General features: G+C 39.5%; 1 protein-coding gene across 1 annotated transcript in view; it reads left to right on the forward strand.

Moving 5' to 3' along the window:
• Window positions 1–17,280, forward strand: part of SYT1 (synaptotagmin 1) — a 241,185-nt gene extending 223,905 nt beyond the window's left edge. Inside the window, exons 9-10 of the mRNA XM_041409785.1 lie at window positions 12,623–12,756; window positions 17,048–17,280. Coding sequence (XP_041265719.1) covers window positions 12,623–12,756; window positions 17,048–17,254 — 341 coding nt within the window. The 3' untranslated portion in view covers window positions 17,255–17,280. The remainder of the gene's footprint in view (window positions 1–12,622; window positions 12,757–17,047) is intronic.
• Window positions 17,281–18,020: the final 740 nt, after the last annotated feature.

Consider the following 18,020-nt stretch of genomic DNA (forward strand, 5'->3'; position numbering starts at 1 on the left):
TGAAGCTGATCACTGATATGCGTCTTGGGATTATTTCACTCCACAGCAATAAAGAAATGTAGGGAACAGGGTGTGCTCATATCTGTAAATCTGGTTTGGACCAATACTTCAGTAAGAAGCATGATAAAAGTAAAAAGGAATCAGTCACTCCTACTGCTCAGGATTTTTTTAAAATTATTATTTACTTTGTTTCCTCAATCACTTGGCTTTACTCATTTGGCTGGGAGGCAAACGCGTTCCCTGCTGATTTATCTCCGCTCAGCCGGAGGCTTTTGCTACTCGGTTTGATTCCTAATATGGTAGCGACAGCAGATTTTGTCTGACTTCCAGAGGGCTCCTCTCAGCTCCTGGAATGCAGCAGGGAGAGAGTCCTGCAGAGGCAAACAAAGACAGTTGTTGCATTAATACTAATAAGGACCAGAAAATGGGCTTCCCCACATGTGCTGAAATTCCTGCTTTTGCTACTGACTAAATCACCACTTTTCCCTTTCTTCATGGTAAGGCCCATCACCCAGCTGAATGGTCTTTCTTGGTCACATTGGAAGGCCTGTTTTTCAAAAAGTTTAGAAAATATTTACTTCATCACAATAATGTTTTTTTATGTTAGTGTATGGCTCGAGAGCATGCTGTCACAGTATCAGTGGATTAATAATAGGACAGAAGAATAATATGTTACAAGAATTGAAAAAAAACTTAGGATTACCTAGATTTTATTTTGTTTTTCTTGCCTATTTGATTCAACACTAAACTTTTCAGTGGTTTGAAATACCCACTGTTAATAAACTGATTTTTTTTTTCCCTTTAATAAAAGTTCTTCAGGTAATAGTCTTATCAAACACACCAAATTTAGAAATGGCCTTTGTTGGTGACATACCAAAATCCAAAGGATTAAATTCTTCTACCAAGCAGGGTCTCTAAAAGGTTAATGTGGAGTTGGAAATTAATTTCATTCCAAATACAGAACAATAGTGTGCAGTGGCATTACTTTGTGATAAGTATTTGTTAAAGCTCAATCCTCACTAAGCCCTGCAATTGTTTTCCTTTGTGCTAATGGCAAGCTAACCGGAGGCACTCCCTCTCTCTCCCCCCCTTTCTCTCCTTCTCTCCTAAAAGTATCAGAAAAGCAGGTTTATCGTTTGTTAAATGGGGCCCTTTTTTTAACTTAAAATCTCAGTTCTCCTTAGTACATTCTTTTCAATGTTTTGATCTTCATTTTTAATAGGAGAATGTTTTGTCTATCTGAAACCCACAAGTTTAATATCACTGCTTGCTGATTGCCATTTGTGGCATATACAGTAAACAGAAATAATTTAAATTATTTCTTATTGCTGCTGAGTGAATGTCTTGACTGTCTTTGTTCACAAGCAAAAAAAAAAAAAAAAAAAAAAAAAAAAAAAGGGAAAAAAGAAGCCTATTGTCACCTAGATACTGACTAATGCAAAGAAATGTTCAATAGGAGTTTCCAGAGGAAAGCTGAAGCCTGGGATTCCAGGGGAATTGATTGCTTCATCTTCATACCAGTGATTTTTAACAGGAGCTAGGTGCCTTTGAAAACAGAGAATCTACAAGTACTTGATACTTCTGAAAATCTATTGTAACTTTGATGAGTGCAGCTTGAAAAGAGTACTGTTTTATGAGCTTAGTTTTACTGAAATAATTTCTGTTCTCTATTTTATACAGTGAGTACTACCTTGGCTCGGAAGCAGCGTCATCCACTTTTCCTTTACTATGGTTTCCATTTATTGATTACAAATAAAAACAGCAGTTTCCCTTCTCTAGCATCCTCCTCCTCATCTAGTAACCATTAAAAGACTCAAGCTTGTCTTTTCAAATACTCCTTCTTTCAGTTCTGAAGAGCCCAAGGGTTTCAGAAATTCATATATGCTTTTTGGATTCAAGTTATTTGATTTTGTTACAGATCATGATCCACTGACTAGACTGCATCAAGATCTTGTTCAATGGAGCAGCAGGCAGAAATATGCTGAGCTGCCCAGATTCAATCTGGTTTGTCAGCGAGGCACACTCCAGCACTTTTGTACCAAATTGGCTGTCTGCTGTAGAAATTTGTAGCAGGTATCTGAGCTGAAAACTATCATGGACCCTTGGATTTCTGAAAGGTTGTTTGACTGACTATTAAACTAAAGTGGTGTAGAATCAGTGGTGAACATGTCAGTCAAATATTCATTTGTGCCATTAACTGACTGGGGCAATTTGAAGAAGAATTTGGGACATGAGCTATTGGTTGTATTATAAATGCTTCCACCTTTCACCTGATGGCACCATTTTTCAAGTTATCCGTCCTCTTGTCTTATAGCAGAACTAATATTCTCAGCAGCAGAGTGTTCCTGTGCAGATGGTGTTGGCCTTGAACACTTGTTCTTTTCCTTGAATCTTAGCTCTTAAATAACTCCTCATTTTGTTCTTTCTTGTAACTTGTCTGGAGTTAAAAAACAAAGTAAACAGTTTGTTCTCCCAAGGACTTCAGCACTTCCATGACTCTTCAGTAAACATAATCTCAATGTTACTCTTGTCCAAAGATTTGCCTTAAGTTTCAGGTCACTGCTTCTCATTATGTGCAATCGACAGGAATGTGAGCAGGCGTGCAGCCTCCCAGCCTTTCCTCTGCAAGTACTCAAGTTAAAAATCTGACCTTCAGGCTTCTAAAACCTGGGGGGTTTGGGGATTCTGAAAAATAGGTTTTCACTGAGCTGTCATGTTTGAAAAACAGATCTAATTTAGCTGAACTCAGTTGAAATTGCTGACAAATTTAGCCTATCTTGTAACTTCTCATGATGGGATTAAGACAAAGATATTGCCCATCCCAGTAAAATCTGCTTTTGATCTCGTTTTTCTTACTGTGGTTAAATTTAATCCAAAACAAAACAGGTTTTCCCAACGATATTGGGAAGCATAATGCAGAATAGCCCTTTCCACTCCCTCAGCAGATGCATTTCTTGCCTTGCAGTGTTCTAGGAGTCTTCTCACTGCCAGGAAGCCCATCAGCTAACCATGGCTCTGAGTAGGGAATAGGGAAAGATTTCTTCTAGCCTCTGTATTAAAAGAGGTTAAAAAAAAAAAACTGTATTGCCTTAGGTTTCATATATGGGATGGGTGGTCTGTGTGTTGAGGCAGTAAAGAGTTAGATCCCCTAAGTCACACTAAAATTAGGTGCAACAAATAGTCTGTATGAATTCCCAAAATCCTACTTAACAGACACTGGGTGTGTTGGGAGGCAGGAATAGGAGGGGAAAGAGAGCTGTTGACTGTTTTCTCCAAATAATTCTTAATGCATGTTTTGTAGGTTAAAAGCAAGATTGCATTCATGTACCTTCTTCCTTCCATTTATGGTTTTTTCCTTGAAGCTCAAATCCAACAGCAAAATAATGAAAACAAAATGAGAACTAGGGTTTATATATACTTCGCTGGTAGAAAAAGTACTGAGTATTATTTCAAGTTGAGACTGAGGACTGGATACTGATGAAATCCTTTTATACATGTAGCCATGATAAAGGAAATGTAGCTTGAAAGTCTTTATATGCTCTTAAAATAAATATCAATCTTGATAAAGCATAACTATGGTTGGTTTCTCAGCTGTGAAGAGTTCAGATCAGGGTGCTTTACCCTGATGTTGTAACATTATTTTTTTCTATGCCTTCTTTACTGCAGCATTCCTGCAGTATTAGTTCTATGCTATTTGTAGTTCAATCATCAGAATAAATAAAAAGACACGTCTCCTTCACATTGTCTGGGACTGAAAGCTTACCCGGGTGAGAGAAGCTGTTTACAAAGTGGCAGGGCTAGATTTTTATTAAAAGCATCAGAATTATTTTGTGGTATAATGGCTTGCATTTTTCTGGTGACTCATTTGTATGAGCTAAGGTAATTGAGTGTTTCCTACCCTTTCGATCACAGGTAGATAAAACTCCCTGCTGCTTTGCTTTTCTTTTTTTTTCTATCCTCTCCTTCTCCCAGCTCACCTAATGTTTTTTTTGGCCTGTGAGGGTATGGCTGGAATACAGGGACATAACTGGGTTTGCTGCATTTGAAGAAAATTTTCATGGTTAAGCAATATGACCATTGGTGGTCTTGACCTGAGACAGCCTTTATAACTGACTTTGCCTGGTTTTGAGTGTGTTGCTTCTAACCCTCTGTGGAAGAGTACAGATTACCCCTTAGCAGGGTATATCACTTCTTTCCATGTAAAGACAATCACAGTACAGTAGTGCCATGCTGATAGTCAGTGAAGCTATAAAATCTTTCTGTAGCAATGTTGTCTTGGACAGTTGGGACTACAAATGTCTATTCTTGCTATATTCAGTGCTATTCTTGCTGTATTCAATGCTACAGTAAATTGCTAATATGCTAGTTAGACCATCTTGTGTTTTTGACAGACTTTCTCTGTGTTTCAGGGTTGAGGAATTCCTTGGAATGAATACTGACACTCACTCAGACGTGGTTTTCTTTATTACCCAGTAATACTGGAATGCCTATCTGTCCTCAGTGAAGTTTGAGGTTAGGACTTATTTTGCCTCACAGATGTAGGATTTGGGGCTTGGGGTCTTTGTGATGGCTGGGGTTCTGGGCACAGGGAAATAACAAAAACAGGCCTTCACTCAGCAGTGTGTGCCTCAGTGAGCTGGGGCAGTTCTGCCCCCAAACCAGCCCAGCTCTCAAGGGCTTCAAGGCACTCACTGACAGCCCGGTGCAGAACATGATTATGTGCCCTGTTGTTTTCAGCTAAGACATCCCACAAGAACTGCTTCTTAACTTGGGTTGTTTGGGGTGTTCTGTAATCTGTGCTTCTGATTCTCTCTTCACTCTTCTGGCTGTCCATGTGTATTCCCCCTTCCCTCCTCCCCAGTTCACTTGAGGACAGTCTTTCGAATCTCTCTAAGCCTCTATGTATTATCTTCTGGTATTTTCACTGCCATCAATTTCATTTTCTCCTTTCTCTACATCATCAAAAGGCATTACCTAAATTCTAACTCAGCAGTCTGCTGGAATTCGCTGCCTGAGGTATTGCCAGCTTGCTTTGGTTCCAGTCTGGATTCCTGTCCTGGAGAGTCTGCCTGTATCAGCAGCTCAAATTAATACCTTCCCAGTATTTTATATAAATACCTACTTCATCTTAGCAGCGGTTGTATTCTTCCTACTTGTATACAAGCATGCTATTGCAATATGCATTTTTATTTCTTTATTTGTTATCTGGGATTGCAGGTGCCCTTCTCCACTGTGTTAAAATTTTACAATGCCATGGTCTCTCCCCCTCCTCTCTACATTCAAACTTCATGAGCAGTCAGTTCCTCCCCTTTTGGTGCAAGTACAGGGGAACAAGGTTTACTGCTTTGATGCATGTAGTTTCCATGTAATGACATTTACAAGGTGCTTGGTTGAGTAGCATTGCTTTTCCACAAGAGTATTCTGTGTTTGCCCAAAACTCAAGGTGCATTTTCCTGTTGGTTCAACCTATATTTGTTGTGCTTTGTGAAAATATTTTTTTTTTGCCTGTGTGTAACTGTGCTGAAATTAACACCTTGGATACAACAGACAGATCAGCTGTCCTTGCTCTGGCAGTAAACTTAATCATAAACTCACAAGCACTAATTTGTGCTGATTTTAAATAAGACTTTTGCCTTTTTTTTTCTTTTTTTTTTCCTCCCATTTTCAGCTACTTTCCCCGTCTGGCCCTGTAACATTTGTTTTTGTGTTCCAGTTGGAAGCACTGTGGGTGGAATTGCACACTCATGGGCTGGCTGAATAGCCCTTAGGCCACTGTGAGCATTTCTCTTTCCACTGTCAGCTCTACATGTTCAGCAACCTCAGTTTGGGATTCTTGGGTGAGGGAATCGTTGGCTGGCTGACAGTCTTACAGCACTTCCTTCTTCCCAAAGCCCCCTGGTTCTCTGAATTCAGCATTTCAGTAGCAACTTGATGTTCTTATAATTGCACACCAGCGAAGAGTTGTTATTTTGAGACTGCTTTGCTACACTCTCCATTTAACTCTCTTCATTCTAGGCAGGCTATTGTTACTTTTATAAATATCAACCCCTTCTTCTCCACTATAAATGGATTCTTGGACTCCATTATTCCTATGAGAATCTGTCTAATATTACTGAATATGAAATTAAAAGTGTTTTCATTTATAAATTACCCAGTCTTACAGTATCTTTTTTTAAAGATGCTGGTGGACATATGTAATCCAAACTCACCTGTTACACTGCGACACACGAGCCCAAAGTGGCGTGATGGGCATGGGCTTTGTGTGTGTGTGCACTGGCTCTGGGGCACCTCTCATGGCACAGACAGACCCTGGCAAGTGTGATAGGAGCTTTTTAGGGTTAAACTGTTGACAGCTCTCATGGCCATTCTGACAGCCCATCTGGATTGCATGCAGCTTCTCAGCCCCATCTATGGCCAGCACCTGCTGGCTGGTGTTGGGAGAGTCACCACCACTCAATCCTCAGCCTCCTTAGTAAAAGGGATTTTAACATGTGTTTTGCTGGGGTCAGGGCTGGCATAGACACTGCACAGAAACATACAGCAAATAACCTTTTGCTACTCACCTCTCAAGTCCTGGCTGCTGATAAAGACTTGGACCACAACATCAAGTAACATGCAGCCTGGTGGGGTTATGGAAAGTGTGATGAGAGTAACAAAATATCAGCATTAGCTGAAGAGTGGACATTATGTAGCAAATCAACTTTTTTTTAAAAGTCCTATTTTTAAGGAAATCAGATTTTAAAAACCTTACAAACCATATTGTTTATGCCAACAGAACTGTTTCCAATGTGAGAGTGTTTTCCAATATTTCTCTTGGGACATTAGCTGCTCCTTAAAAATTATGTCCTAAATTTAATTTGTTCATTTGCAGAGGAAGGATAGAAGGCCCAACTGCTTGTGTCAGTGAATAGAAACTATAATTTTTATGCAGTCTAGAAGATATTTGTGCTTCTTCTTAGTCATTGTACCATATATTGTTTTTTCCCCTTTTGACTTTCCTTCCCATTCAAAGCGTTCCATTAATATGAAAAAATACTAGCTGAGAAAACCCAGTATCATTCTAAACTCATTATTTCAGAGATTTTTTTTTTGTCCACTCTCATTGAAACATGAATGAATAGAAGAGAAAAAAGTCAGGGGAAATTATCCATGGCCTGGATGCCACAGGCATCGTGTGAATTGTCCCTCTCCCTCGGGAGAAAGGGTTTATATGCCCACAGAGGGAGCATGTCCCATGGTTCTTGGGAAAAATTGGCAAATCTGTGGGAACTCCCAGCAAAGTTCTTCCTATTTTTCTTTGCTCTTAGAGCCCTGCTGCTTTCCATAGCCCAGATCTGGCCTGTGCTGCTGCTGCTCTCCAGAGGCATGCAGGTACTGCCGGTGCTGCCAGCCTCCATCCCAGATACAGTCTCTATGGAAGATAAGGTTGTTCCCTGTATTAAATGGCTGCTCTCCCCACTGCCTGCCCCGAATTTCGCCTGAAGCTTGTTTGCACAGAAGGGGAACAGGTTAAGGATGCACTATTGACCCTGCTCCAGCTCTGGTCTAAGCCCCTGGCTTGGTCTTCCCTTGGCTTTCCACCGTGCTGCTGTGTTGCAGGATGAGAGTGGCTCTTTAGCCTGGAACCAACAATGCACCCTACATGTCACCCCTGTCCTAACTGCATTTGCACAGCTATTTGTAAAGCTGCATTTCCAAACCTCATTTTCTTTACTTCTTGAATAAATTTCCAAGCTCTTCATTAATTCATTCTGCTTCCTGGAATGGAAACTCCACTGTCTGCTGACACTTTTGCTCTAAATGTCAGTGATGTTGAGCTTTGGCATGGATTGTGCATAAATTTTCTTCTGATGGGAAAAAACACGTGCTAATGAACACCCAGTTATCCTGAACATTTTGAAGACAAAAATACAGCTGGAGGCAGTTCTGCCACTGTAGTTCTTCACCATTTCTACATTTTAGTTGAGAACATTTTATTACAGTGTTTTGTCATATGAAACTATTCAGGTGTATCTGTGACTAGTTTGTTCTGGCTCATGTTTTTTCCTGTTAATCATGTTAGGCTTTCTCAAAGCTTGTAGAGGGTTTTCTCTGATCTCTCTGCACAGACCTGCATGGGATTTTTTTTCTTTAAACCATTAAGCTCCCCCTGCCCACAGCCTTGGGACTGTAACTGCACAAACAATCAATTTCAATGCTATCTCTGTGGCATTTTTCAAATTTATCATCTTCTAGGTGCTTTACTTTTCATATTATCATTAGATTGCAGAAGCCTCCATGTTATTTTAAAAAAGATGGGCACCGTCCTTCTGTTTGCATTCAGAACAAGCCATTGTAGTAAAACCATTCCAATGATGCTTTTTTCTGAAGATCCACAGAAATGGAAATTTGCTTGCTGAATTCTCTTCTACCTACGTGGAAAATGATTTTTTCATTAGCTACTTACCCCTCTAATATTTTTCACCTTGAAAACCCTTGAAAAACAGCCATTCTCAAATTGTACCTTTTCCTGACATATTGTCTTTTGCCACAATTTTCTTCTTTTGAGTTGTAGTACTTTTTCCTTTAAAGGTTTTCTTTTGTAAAATCTCTTAACCAACTAAGTGCATCTTGTCTACAACATATTTGTAAGTAGTCATTATTTTAAGAGAGTTCCAGTTGTGTGTGTGTGTGTATGTATACATATATGTATAAATATCTATAAATCTATGCCTCATGGTCCAGATTACTGTAGAAATCTTGGTATTACATACCATATCGATTACTTATTGAATAATGTATTGGCATCTTACTGCAAACTTCAGGAAAACAAAATGTGTCAGCTTGTCCTCTCCATGCTTTAAAAGCAGTTCAGCTAGCCACCATTGAGACATTACTGTGAGAGCCACAATGCACAATTAGTTGTGAACTGGACATCTTTTTAGCATTCTTGGCTAGACTGTTAATGAGGGAATAAATTGCACCATTTTATTTAGTCCCATACACTGGTTAAAATGGATTATTAAGCAAGGGACACAAAGCTATTCTGTCTCCTTCAGCAGAGGGACATCTGGGTGCAACATCTTTTCCTGCAGATAGATGAGCGTGATCCATCCAGAGATACCCAGGGATGTAATGTGATTCTATATCCCTGTTTACTTGAAAGGAATCAAACTGGCTAAAATACAGTGATGTTTACCTATGGAGAGAAATTAATATTCTGGGGTGCAATCTATTTAACTAAAGATAGATATTTACTCTGGAATGAGATAACTATCCAGGGTACATAAAAAGAAATACTTATTTTCATTGGCATTGCCCTTTATGACCAGACTAGGCATTTAACAGGCAATTTATCATTGCAGGGCTGTAATATCAGTTCTGTCATCCTTACTAGTCTCAGTTCTTCAGTGAGACTATTTACATGTTAAAGTATTACTCAGATGACTAATGGGGCCAGCACTGAGGTTATGTTGCAAGTAGAGAGGAAAGACGTTTCCATTAGCTCTAAGCCTTATCTCACAAAAATCACTGGAGACTGGCACTTCCCAGAGGTTCTGCTTTCTCTTGATTATCATCCCTTCTTCCACTAATTGATTCTAAGCAGTTCAGCTTCTGTTACTTAGTGGAAGAGTATTTGTCTCTTTCAGAGATTTATTCATGAAGTCACAAGAAAGTCTGTGCTTAGGTATCAGGATTTTTGTGTAGTGTGCAAGCAAACAGATTACTAGGGAGTTGGGGGAGCTAACGCTGTGGAACATGGGAGAATGTAACTGAAGATAGTGCAGTGGTGGAGGGGCTCATGTATGGGACACAGAAGAATGAGGAGAGGGGAGAATTAGTTAGGATCAGGATACTTCAGAAACAAGGAAGTGGATATACCATCCAATGAGGATAAACTCAGCCAAAACCTTTAATGGCCCACTTACTTAAGCTGGACACCCTGTTCTGATTTTAAATGTTTGTGATGAGTAGACTTACATAATACTTTCCTGTGGAACAAGAAAAGAAGGAACATGGTTTCAGTTAAATTTCGTTTGGATTAGCATGACAATTCTACCCTCAGATGAAAGAAAATTGGATTCTTTTACCGTGTTATGCCCCATTCTGTGCTCCACTTGGTACGTCTGCCACTCAGTTCTACACTGCAGTGGCACCACTGGGTCTTTTCTCTAAAAACTGGCATTTGAGCCTAACTCAATTCCCTAGACTAACAAACAGAAGAAACTGATCAGGACATGAAAAAGAAACCACAGAAATGTGTCTTGTGGGTCTTGTCCCATTACTGTGAGTTGTCTAGGTCAGGTTTTGTTGTAATACAAGCACAAAGATAGAAACTATAGAAAGTCACTTGAAGCAAATAATTTAAAGAGAATGTATTCACAGATGTAGAAGCATTCATATACATTGATTTTTAGTTTTAAAATACTCTTCTACAAAATATGGATTTTGTTATCAATATAGGAATATTTCTGCATCCCTTTATAAATCTTACTGAACAGTTCCTTAAGGACATATGAACAATCATCAAACCTGTGTATATTGTCTGTGCAAAGGCACAGATCAGCAAAGAACTGGCTTATATCACCTGCATTTATTTTAATAAATTAATTTGTTCTAATACGCTTAATAACAACATATTACTGTACTGTTTAGCCTTCCAGTCTAGTGACTCAAATTATATTTTTACAGCATCTTACCTCATTCTCATTTCTTAACACTTTACTACTGACTCATTGACTACTAAACTTTCTTAGTATGGATTAGGTATACCTAAACCATCATTTTGAAGTTAGCACAAATCATTTTGCATTTTGCATGGGGCATCAGAGAAAGTGATGAGCTTTTCTCAAGTACCAGCTTATGCTGAAGAATTCCAGATTCACCTCCTTTCCATCTTCAAAACCCTGTGTGCAGTGATGTTGAACTCAGTATTAAAAAAGAAATAGACCTCTGTTGGCTTTTTGCTAGCATTTTGCTCTTCACATGATACTCCTTGATTCATAAATTGTGCAGCCACAAGGAACCCTTACAATCCCATCTTGCCTGAAGCATAAACCTACCCCGATTTAATTTCTGTTTGAACTTTGAGTCTTTTGAGGGAGAAGGCGTCTTAACCCTCTGTAACAGAAAGTTCACCATTGGAGAAGCTACTCCAGCTGTTTCCATCTTACTTCTAAAATATGTGCCTATTCCTAAGTTAGAATTTTCCAAATTCCTTTTCACAGCCACTGGATCTTTTTATACCCTTGTCTGCTGTCTCGAAGAATCTACTACCAAAATTAGATTTCCTTCAGAGGAACTGTAGACTGTGATCAAGTGACTCCAGTAGCTTAATTGTCCTGAACACCCAGGTCTTCCAGAGAAAGGCATATTTTGACTGTAGAAGAGTGCAATTACTCTTCCAAAAATTAATTTCATTACAGAATCATAAAGCATGGTTTCCTCATATTAAGTGGAGTGTTCATTTGTCCTTATTCTGTAGCCCTAGGAGGGAGGGAAAGGAGAAGCCCTCTCTTTGATAGTTTGCCTTATTCAGGCTCCCTTATTTATGCTGCAGGTGACTTAATGTCTGGCAGCATTTTATATATCTCCTGCCAGCTCACTCAAGGGAAGCTTGCCTTGATCTACATCAAAGTTCAGCTGCCTAAAGCCAGGGAGGTACCTACCCAAATTTTGGTGACAGTACCATACAGGCTGTTGAAATATACGAGCTTGAGATGCCTCAAATTTTGCTTCAGGGTAAGCCTAAACAGAAAAATAGCTGAACTCAGTGAGGGTACTTCTAATTACCAGCTCCAGACAGCCACATGGCTCTAGTGAAAGGACTCACTCAAAGGTGCTGTTCTTTTAAGCAGGCAAAGCTTCCATTGAAATTACCATCACTGAGATACCTCATCAGCGCTCTAATGTGCAGGAAAGTTTTGCTCGCACAAGGAATACCTGATTAGGTACCAAATGAGTTCTGTTCCTTTGCCACCAGAAGCCATTTGAAATGACACTGGGAATTCAATAGAGAAGGCAAAGCCAATCTGTAATTTACACCAGCACCGTGGCCCCCATGGACTCTGGCTGTGTGCAGCACTTAGGCAGAGGGCTGGTATTGAAGGGACAGGGTCCTTTCCTGCCAGGCAGTGCTGGACCCTGCTGGACCCTGTCAGTCACAGCTCAGCAGGGAGGTCAGAGGACAGGAAAACCACGGCACAACACCTGCCCAAGGAGTGATGGGAATAGTTGCCAGGTGGTTGTAGAGCATCCGGCCATGCCAGCTCTGTACCTGCTGCGTGCATTTGGCAGCACTCACCGGTCTTGGGAAAACCACCCCACAAACCATTGCTGGGAAATGCTTGCAGGATGGTTAATAAGCTGTGGAACAAAGTTAGGTGGAATTTACTCCACCTTCGTGATGTTAAGGAGACAAGGCAATAAATACTTTGTACCTTTTCCCATCAGGAATACTTGACAATCCTACAGGAATTTTTCTATAGTAGAAATTAAGGACTTGTTTAAATATGAGCTGTGAATGTTGTCTGTTTGTTTCTGGGGTTTTTTTTAAATCTACTCCTACATCTATGGGATTAAAATTTGTAGAAAACACACTGAACTCTCCTTCTTAGCTCTACCTCTTCTCTTGAATGCTTAGATCCCTATGTGAAGATCCATCTGATGCAGAATGGAAAGAGGCTGAAGAAGAAAAAGACTACAATTAAAAAGAACACTCTGAATCCCTACTACAATGAGTCTTTCAGCTTTGAAGTACCATTCGAGCAAATTCAGGTAATGTCAAACAGTGTTTTGTCTTTCCTCTGCATTCCATTTCTCAGCCCTTATAAATATTTAACAGGAATCTTGTTAATTATCACATGTGCATGCCTTCATTAGCACCTAGGTGCCAGCCCTGTGCTACATTAGATGAGTGTGACTGCTTCAAGAGGGAAATGATAAAATGTGAAGTACTTAGGAAGCTTTGATTCATCAGTGAGAAATGCATAACTGACATTTTCTGTTAACAGAAATGGATTTGGGGAAAAAAAGAGTCCACAGGGAGATAGTGAAGGAATGTGCCAGCCAAAAGGTGTAGGGATAAAAGAAAAGCTATATATAGCATTTTTCCCTAAAATATTTAAAATAATACACTGGCATTATCAGATAAATTTGTGTTCCTTATGCATTTATTTGCCCTGTTTTTTGAAAGCACTGCAGCCGCCATTTAAAGTAAAACACCTAATTCATACACAGCTTTTTTCAGGAATTATTCACTACACTTTGAAAACTTTTTCAGTGATTCCTATGTCTCTTGGAAAAAGGCATTTGAGAATCTTAGGGGTCAGTACTGCAGTACCTGTTCTCTTAGTTCCTCAGGAGAGCTCCAGCAGTTGTCCAGATACTATTCCCAGAGCTCAGTACCTAAAATTAAGAGTCTCAGAAGTCAGCACAGTGAGGTGGAAGTCACCTGCAGTAGTAGTGGAAAATGCCAGGACAAAGCATTGTGTAATTTTTTTCAGGGACTCAGTCGCCTATCTTTGAGCTACTGGGAGGCAAACCATCTCTCATGAGAGAGAATTAACTTTTTTTGATGTTAACTGTCTTTTATCTCAAGAGAGAAGCTTTTTTTTAACCATCTCAGGAGGCATGTGGGAGAAGAACTGCAGGCTGGCTTCCCACCTGGCCACGGAGCCCCAAGACTGTGGAGATGTTAGGCAATTAAAAAAACCCAGCTTTTCTGGGTGCAGCTGAGTGGGGAAAGGGTCCTTTCAGGGGCCTTCCAGTTTAAATGACCATAAGTTAAAACATCTGGGAATACATCATGCTGTGGATTGTAAGAGAGGTCATAGTATAAATTAGGTGCCATGCTTTTAAACTTGTAGTTTAAAAGTTTTGATGTGTTAAATTGCTTGGACAAAACTTGGAGCCCTCTCTTCATTAGATGAGAGCTTGGTATGGGTTTTCACATTGTGTATCTTGGATTTTGGTAGCAACTGGGCTGGAGAGCAGCCCAGGAGCCAAGGCCTACCTTCCAAGTAGCTTGCATTTCATTGACTTGGCGCTAACAAAAATAATAAAACTAGACAAGGTGAAGCATGGGCGCAGTGACTTGGATGCATGAGTGGTCCATTTAGAATTTCTTCGTGCCGTGCTGCATGTACAGGTGTCTATGGATTCTAGGAGTCAAAAAGTGGGAAATCCAGTGGGGGCTAATTTCTGTTGATTTTAATGAGAGCTGGTCTGTGTGCTTGTGGAAGATTTCACAACAAGGATCAAAGACCCAGAGGCAAAAAGAGATTAATCAAATCAAGTGGCAGTCTTAGGCCACTTATAACATACTAGTGATTATCTTATTCCCAAATAGAGATAAGATTAAGGAGGTGGAATGGTTACCTCCAAATTACCCTATCAAAACTTTGGCATGGTAGGGCACATTTTTGGTACTTGACCACATTGCCTTCTAATTCAAAGTAATTTTTTGAGGTGCATGTAGTTTATTTTTAAGTATTGTGGTTTAGAGGTTTAAATTTTAGCCTTTTTTTAAAATAAGTTTATTAGAATTACCTTTTAGCTATCCACTTGACTATATAGCCCCAATTTTAAATCTGCAATTATGGACTTTGGTCATTTACCAATGTATTTCGAGTTAGTTATAAAAGACTACATTTAGACTACTTCATGATGGATATTGAAGTGATTTCATCATTAGAAAAACTAATTTTAAATGTTATTTGGACTTACTATGGTAGGAGTCACTGTGACCTGTGCTATTCATATAAAAGTCATTAAGCAAACTTTCACTGTCAAAAAATAATGGTTATACAAGTTTCTTGATTGTTGGAGAATGAAGAGAGGTCATGGAGGGAAAGCAGGTCAATAGCAGTACATCTGTGTAATTTTAAAGGAGCCAAACGTTAACATTTTCAACAATTTTACAGTGACTATAGGTTCTGGTTCTTAAGAGGAATAAAGTGATGTCTTCAAGGGTAATGGGAGAACACCACAGGGAAGTCAAATCCTGTTGCTACTGGCAGATCAGGCACGTGTTTTGCCACATGCAGAACAGACTACCTCTGTAGGCAGCAGTGTCTCCAGGCCCTCTCAGTCCAAAGGGCTTAATCACACCATGGAAACTGCTAATCCAAGTGTTTATTAGGAGAGGCAGTTCTTTCTACTAGCACCTCTTGGGTTTTGCCATGCAGCTGCTCCTTTAATATGTGGTACAAAGGCAAAGTGATGCTCACATTTCTCTGTAGGTTTAGTCCAGAGATCACGAGGGGAGAATCATCTCCAAGTTAATTATCTGAGCTGGCTGTTCTTTACGTCTTTGTAGAGCAAGGAAAAGGATCCTTCATTTACAGTGCTCATTTATGTCTCATGATTAACATTAAACAAAAAAATAGTAATAACTATCCCCAAGCTTCTAGGTACAGCAGGCAAGCTTTTTTTTTTTTTTTTTTTCAAAAAAAAAAAAAAAAATTTTTTTTTTTTTTTTTGTGCAAAAAAAAATAGTCTCATGCTTACTTTTTACATCTGTGAATGTACAATGTATTGTAAAATGTAAGTGTTCATTTGGGGAGGTACCATTAAAAGTGAGTGTATTGCAAACAGCAACACTCACTTTTTCAAATGTAATTCTGGCACCTAGAAATACCTGCTTCAGAATATTGCCTTTTATTGCGAGTGCTCTGGGGAGGGAAAATCTTGAGTTTGATTTATACTTTTGTCATCAGCAACTATATAAATACTTAAGTGCCTGCTGGAATCATCTCTTTCTCTGGCTCAGTGAACTGTACAGTCCTGAAAGGACTTTTTACTTTATAAAATAAACCTCATGACCCTGGTCTTGCTACTTCTAAAAGATAATCCTATTACAAGCCCTGAAATTAATCATTCTAGTAAGAGGTCCAGATTGTAGATATACTTAAAGCTTTAAATTTAAAAGCCCCGTTCTAGAGAATAGAGGATTTTTTTCTGGAAATGTGTTTCAGGGCATTCTTCCTTCTATTCAGGAAGCTGACACTGGAATCAGGAAAAGAACTGTATGCTCATTGTTAAAAATAAAGCTCTATAAGGAGAAGTGCTTACAGTTTTGTAAAATAAGAGTGAAAGTCTCAAGTGGTGTTACAGGAGAACACCACTCCACTGAAGGCATAGCTGTTTATGCTTTTCTGACAATTATTAAAGACCCGAAAGAGAGGAATTGTGTGTATGTGCACACAACTACAAACATAAATGCCTGGCTCAAACACTTCCCAGTGTTCCCCAGCCTAAACGGATGGAAAATTGTCTATGAGCTGTGACAGATGGGCTCACACAAACCATGTGGGACCTGTTTAACCCTGTTTGCCAGAGGTCACCATTCCTACAGAAGTGGCACTGCAGCATCAGCTCAGTCGTAGGCTGTGCCAGTGTCAGAGCCCTGACACACCAGGGGTTTATACATCCATTCCAGCTCCCTTAAGCAGCCAGCCTGTTTCCTAGATTTCTCTGTAAATACACAGAATATACACAGTATACACACATGCTTGTACATGGGCACAAGTGCTCACATGTGCATAGAGACAAGAACACGTGTGTGTAGTAACCATAAGGGCTATCTTCTAAATTTATCTGAAAATACCTGACTAGCATACTGAATGGATGGGTCAGAGTTGCTAAGAAGTAGAAAAACAACTAACAGAATGGAGTACAGCATTGCAAACATAGAGCTATTTGTGAATGTTAGTTGTTAACTTATTTACTTAAAAAATAAGGGTGTGTAAAATTGCACAACTTTTGAATTAACTCACCTGTAAGTTGTTAATCTGTTAAAGGAAAACAAATTCCATATTAATCTATTCAATGCAAGGGGGCAAGTTCCAAGCTAACAGGGAGGTGGTAAACCTGATTTTATTTGGAAGGCTCACAAGAAGCAAATACAAAAGTTTGAATTTGCCTCTCATTAGGGGAATCTAGAATCTACTCCAGCTGTCAGACACTTCCCCCTTCATGATTTCTCCGTGGCTGGCTGTCCCACATTCATCCCTGCCAGCCTTCCCCTTACTGTCACGCTCACTGCTCTTTCTCTGTCTCACTACAGAAAGTGCAAATTGTTGTGACTGTTTTGGACTATGACAAGATTGGCAAGAACGATGCCATCGGGAAGGTCTTTGTGGGCTACAACAGCACCGGCGCGGAGCTGCGGCACTGGTCAGACATGCTGGCCAACCCCCGGCGGCCCATCGCACAGTGGCACACCCTACAGCCCGAGGAGGAGGTAGATGCCATGCTGGCAGTCAAGAAGTAAATTAAATTAAGTTAAATTAAATTAAATTAAATTAAATTATGAAGAAGAAAAAGACGAAGAAGCCTTTCTGCATTTGCCCACATAGTGCTCTTTAGCCAGTATCTGTAAATACCTCAGTAATATGGGTCCTTTCATTTCCAGCCATGTGTTCTGACACAGATCAGTTGTACTTTAAAATTCCCATTTTAATTTGCACAAATTTAAATGTAGAGAGCCTTTTAAAGGCGCTTCATTTCACCACTGCCCGCCCCAGATCTACTCTTCTTTTAAGCAATATGATGTGTAGATAGAGCATGACAGAAATTATTTATTGTATCACACAGTTGTATATATACATCAGTATGCTGAGAATTTATTTCTAGTTTGTGTATTTGTATGTTGTAAGCGTTTCCTAATCTGTGTATATCTAGATGTTTTTAATAAGATGTTCTATTTTAAATTATGTAAATTGACTGAGATATAGGAGAGCTGATACTATATTATAGGGTAACTATTGTATCGTCTGCATTCCAGAAAAAAAAAATATCCAACTTGTAAGGCACTAGTAGTGTTACACTGACATCTTAAAGGACAACTTAAATCTGAGCTTTCAACTGGACCATCCTAATAACACACTTCACGTCCACAGTGAATCTTGGAGGGGCAAATCCAATTGGGTAGACTTCTTTCACAGGCAACTTAGCATGATCTGAGCAGTTCCATGGTTGATCTCATGGAGATGTAGCCAGAAGCCAGGATATAATTTTTTTGTATATATTCCAAAGCA

This window comes from Onychostruthus taczanowskii, unplaced genomic scaffold (assembly GCF_017590055.1).
Source record: "Onychostruthus taczanowskii isolate IOZ18803 unplaced genomic scaffold, ASM1759005v1 scaffold31, whole genome shotgun sequence".
In the NCBI taxonomy this organism is placed as follows: Eukaryota; Metazoa; Chordata; class Aves; order Passeriformes; family Passeridae; genus Onychostruthus; species Onychostruthus taczanowskii.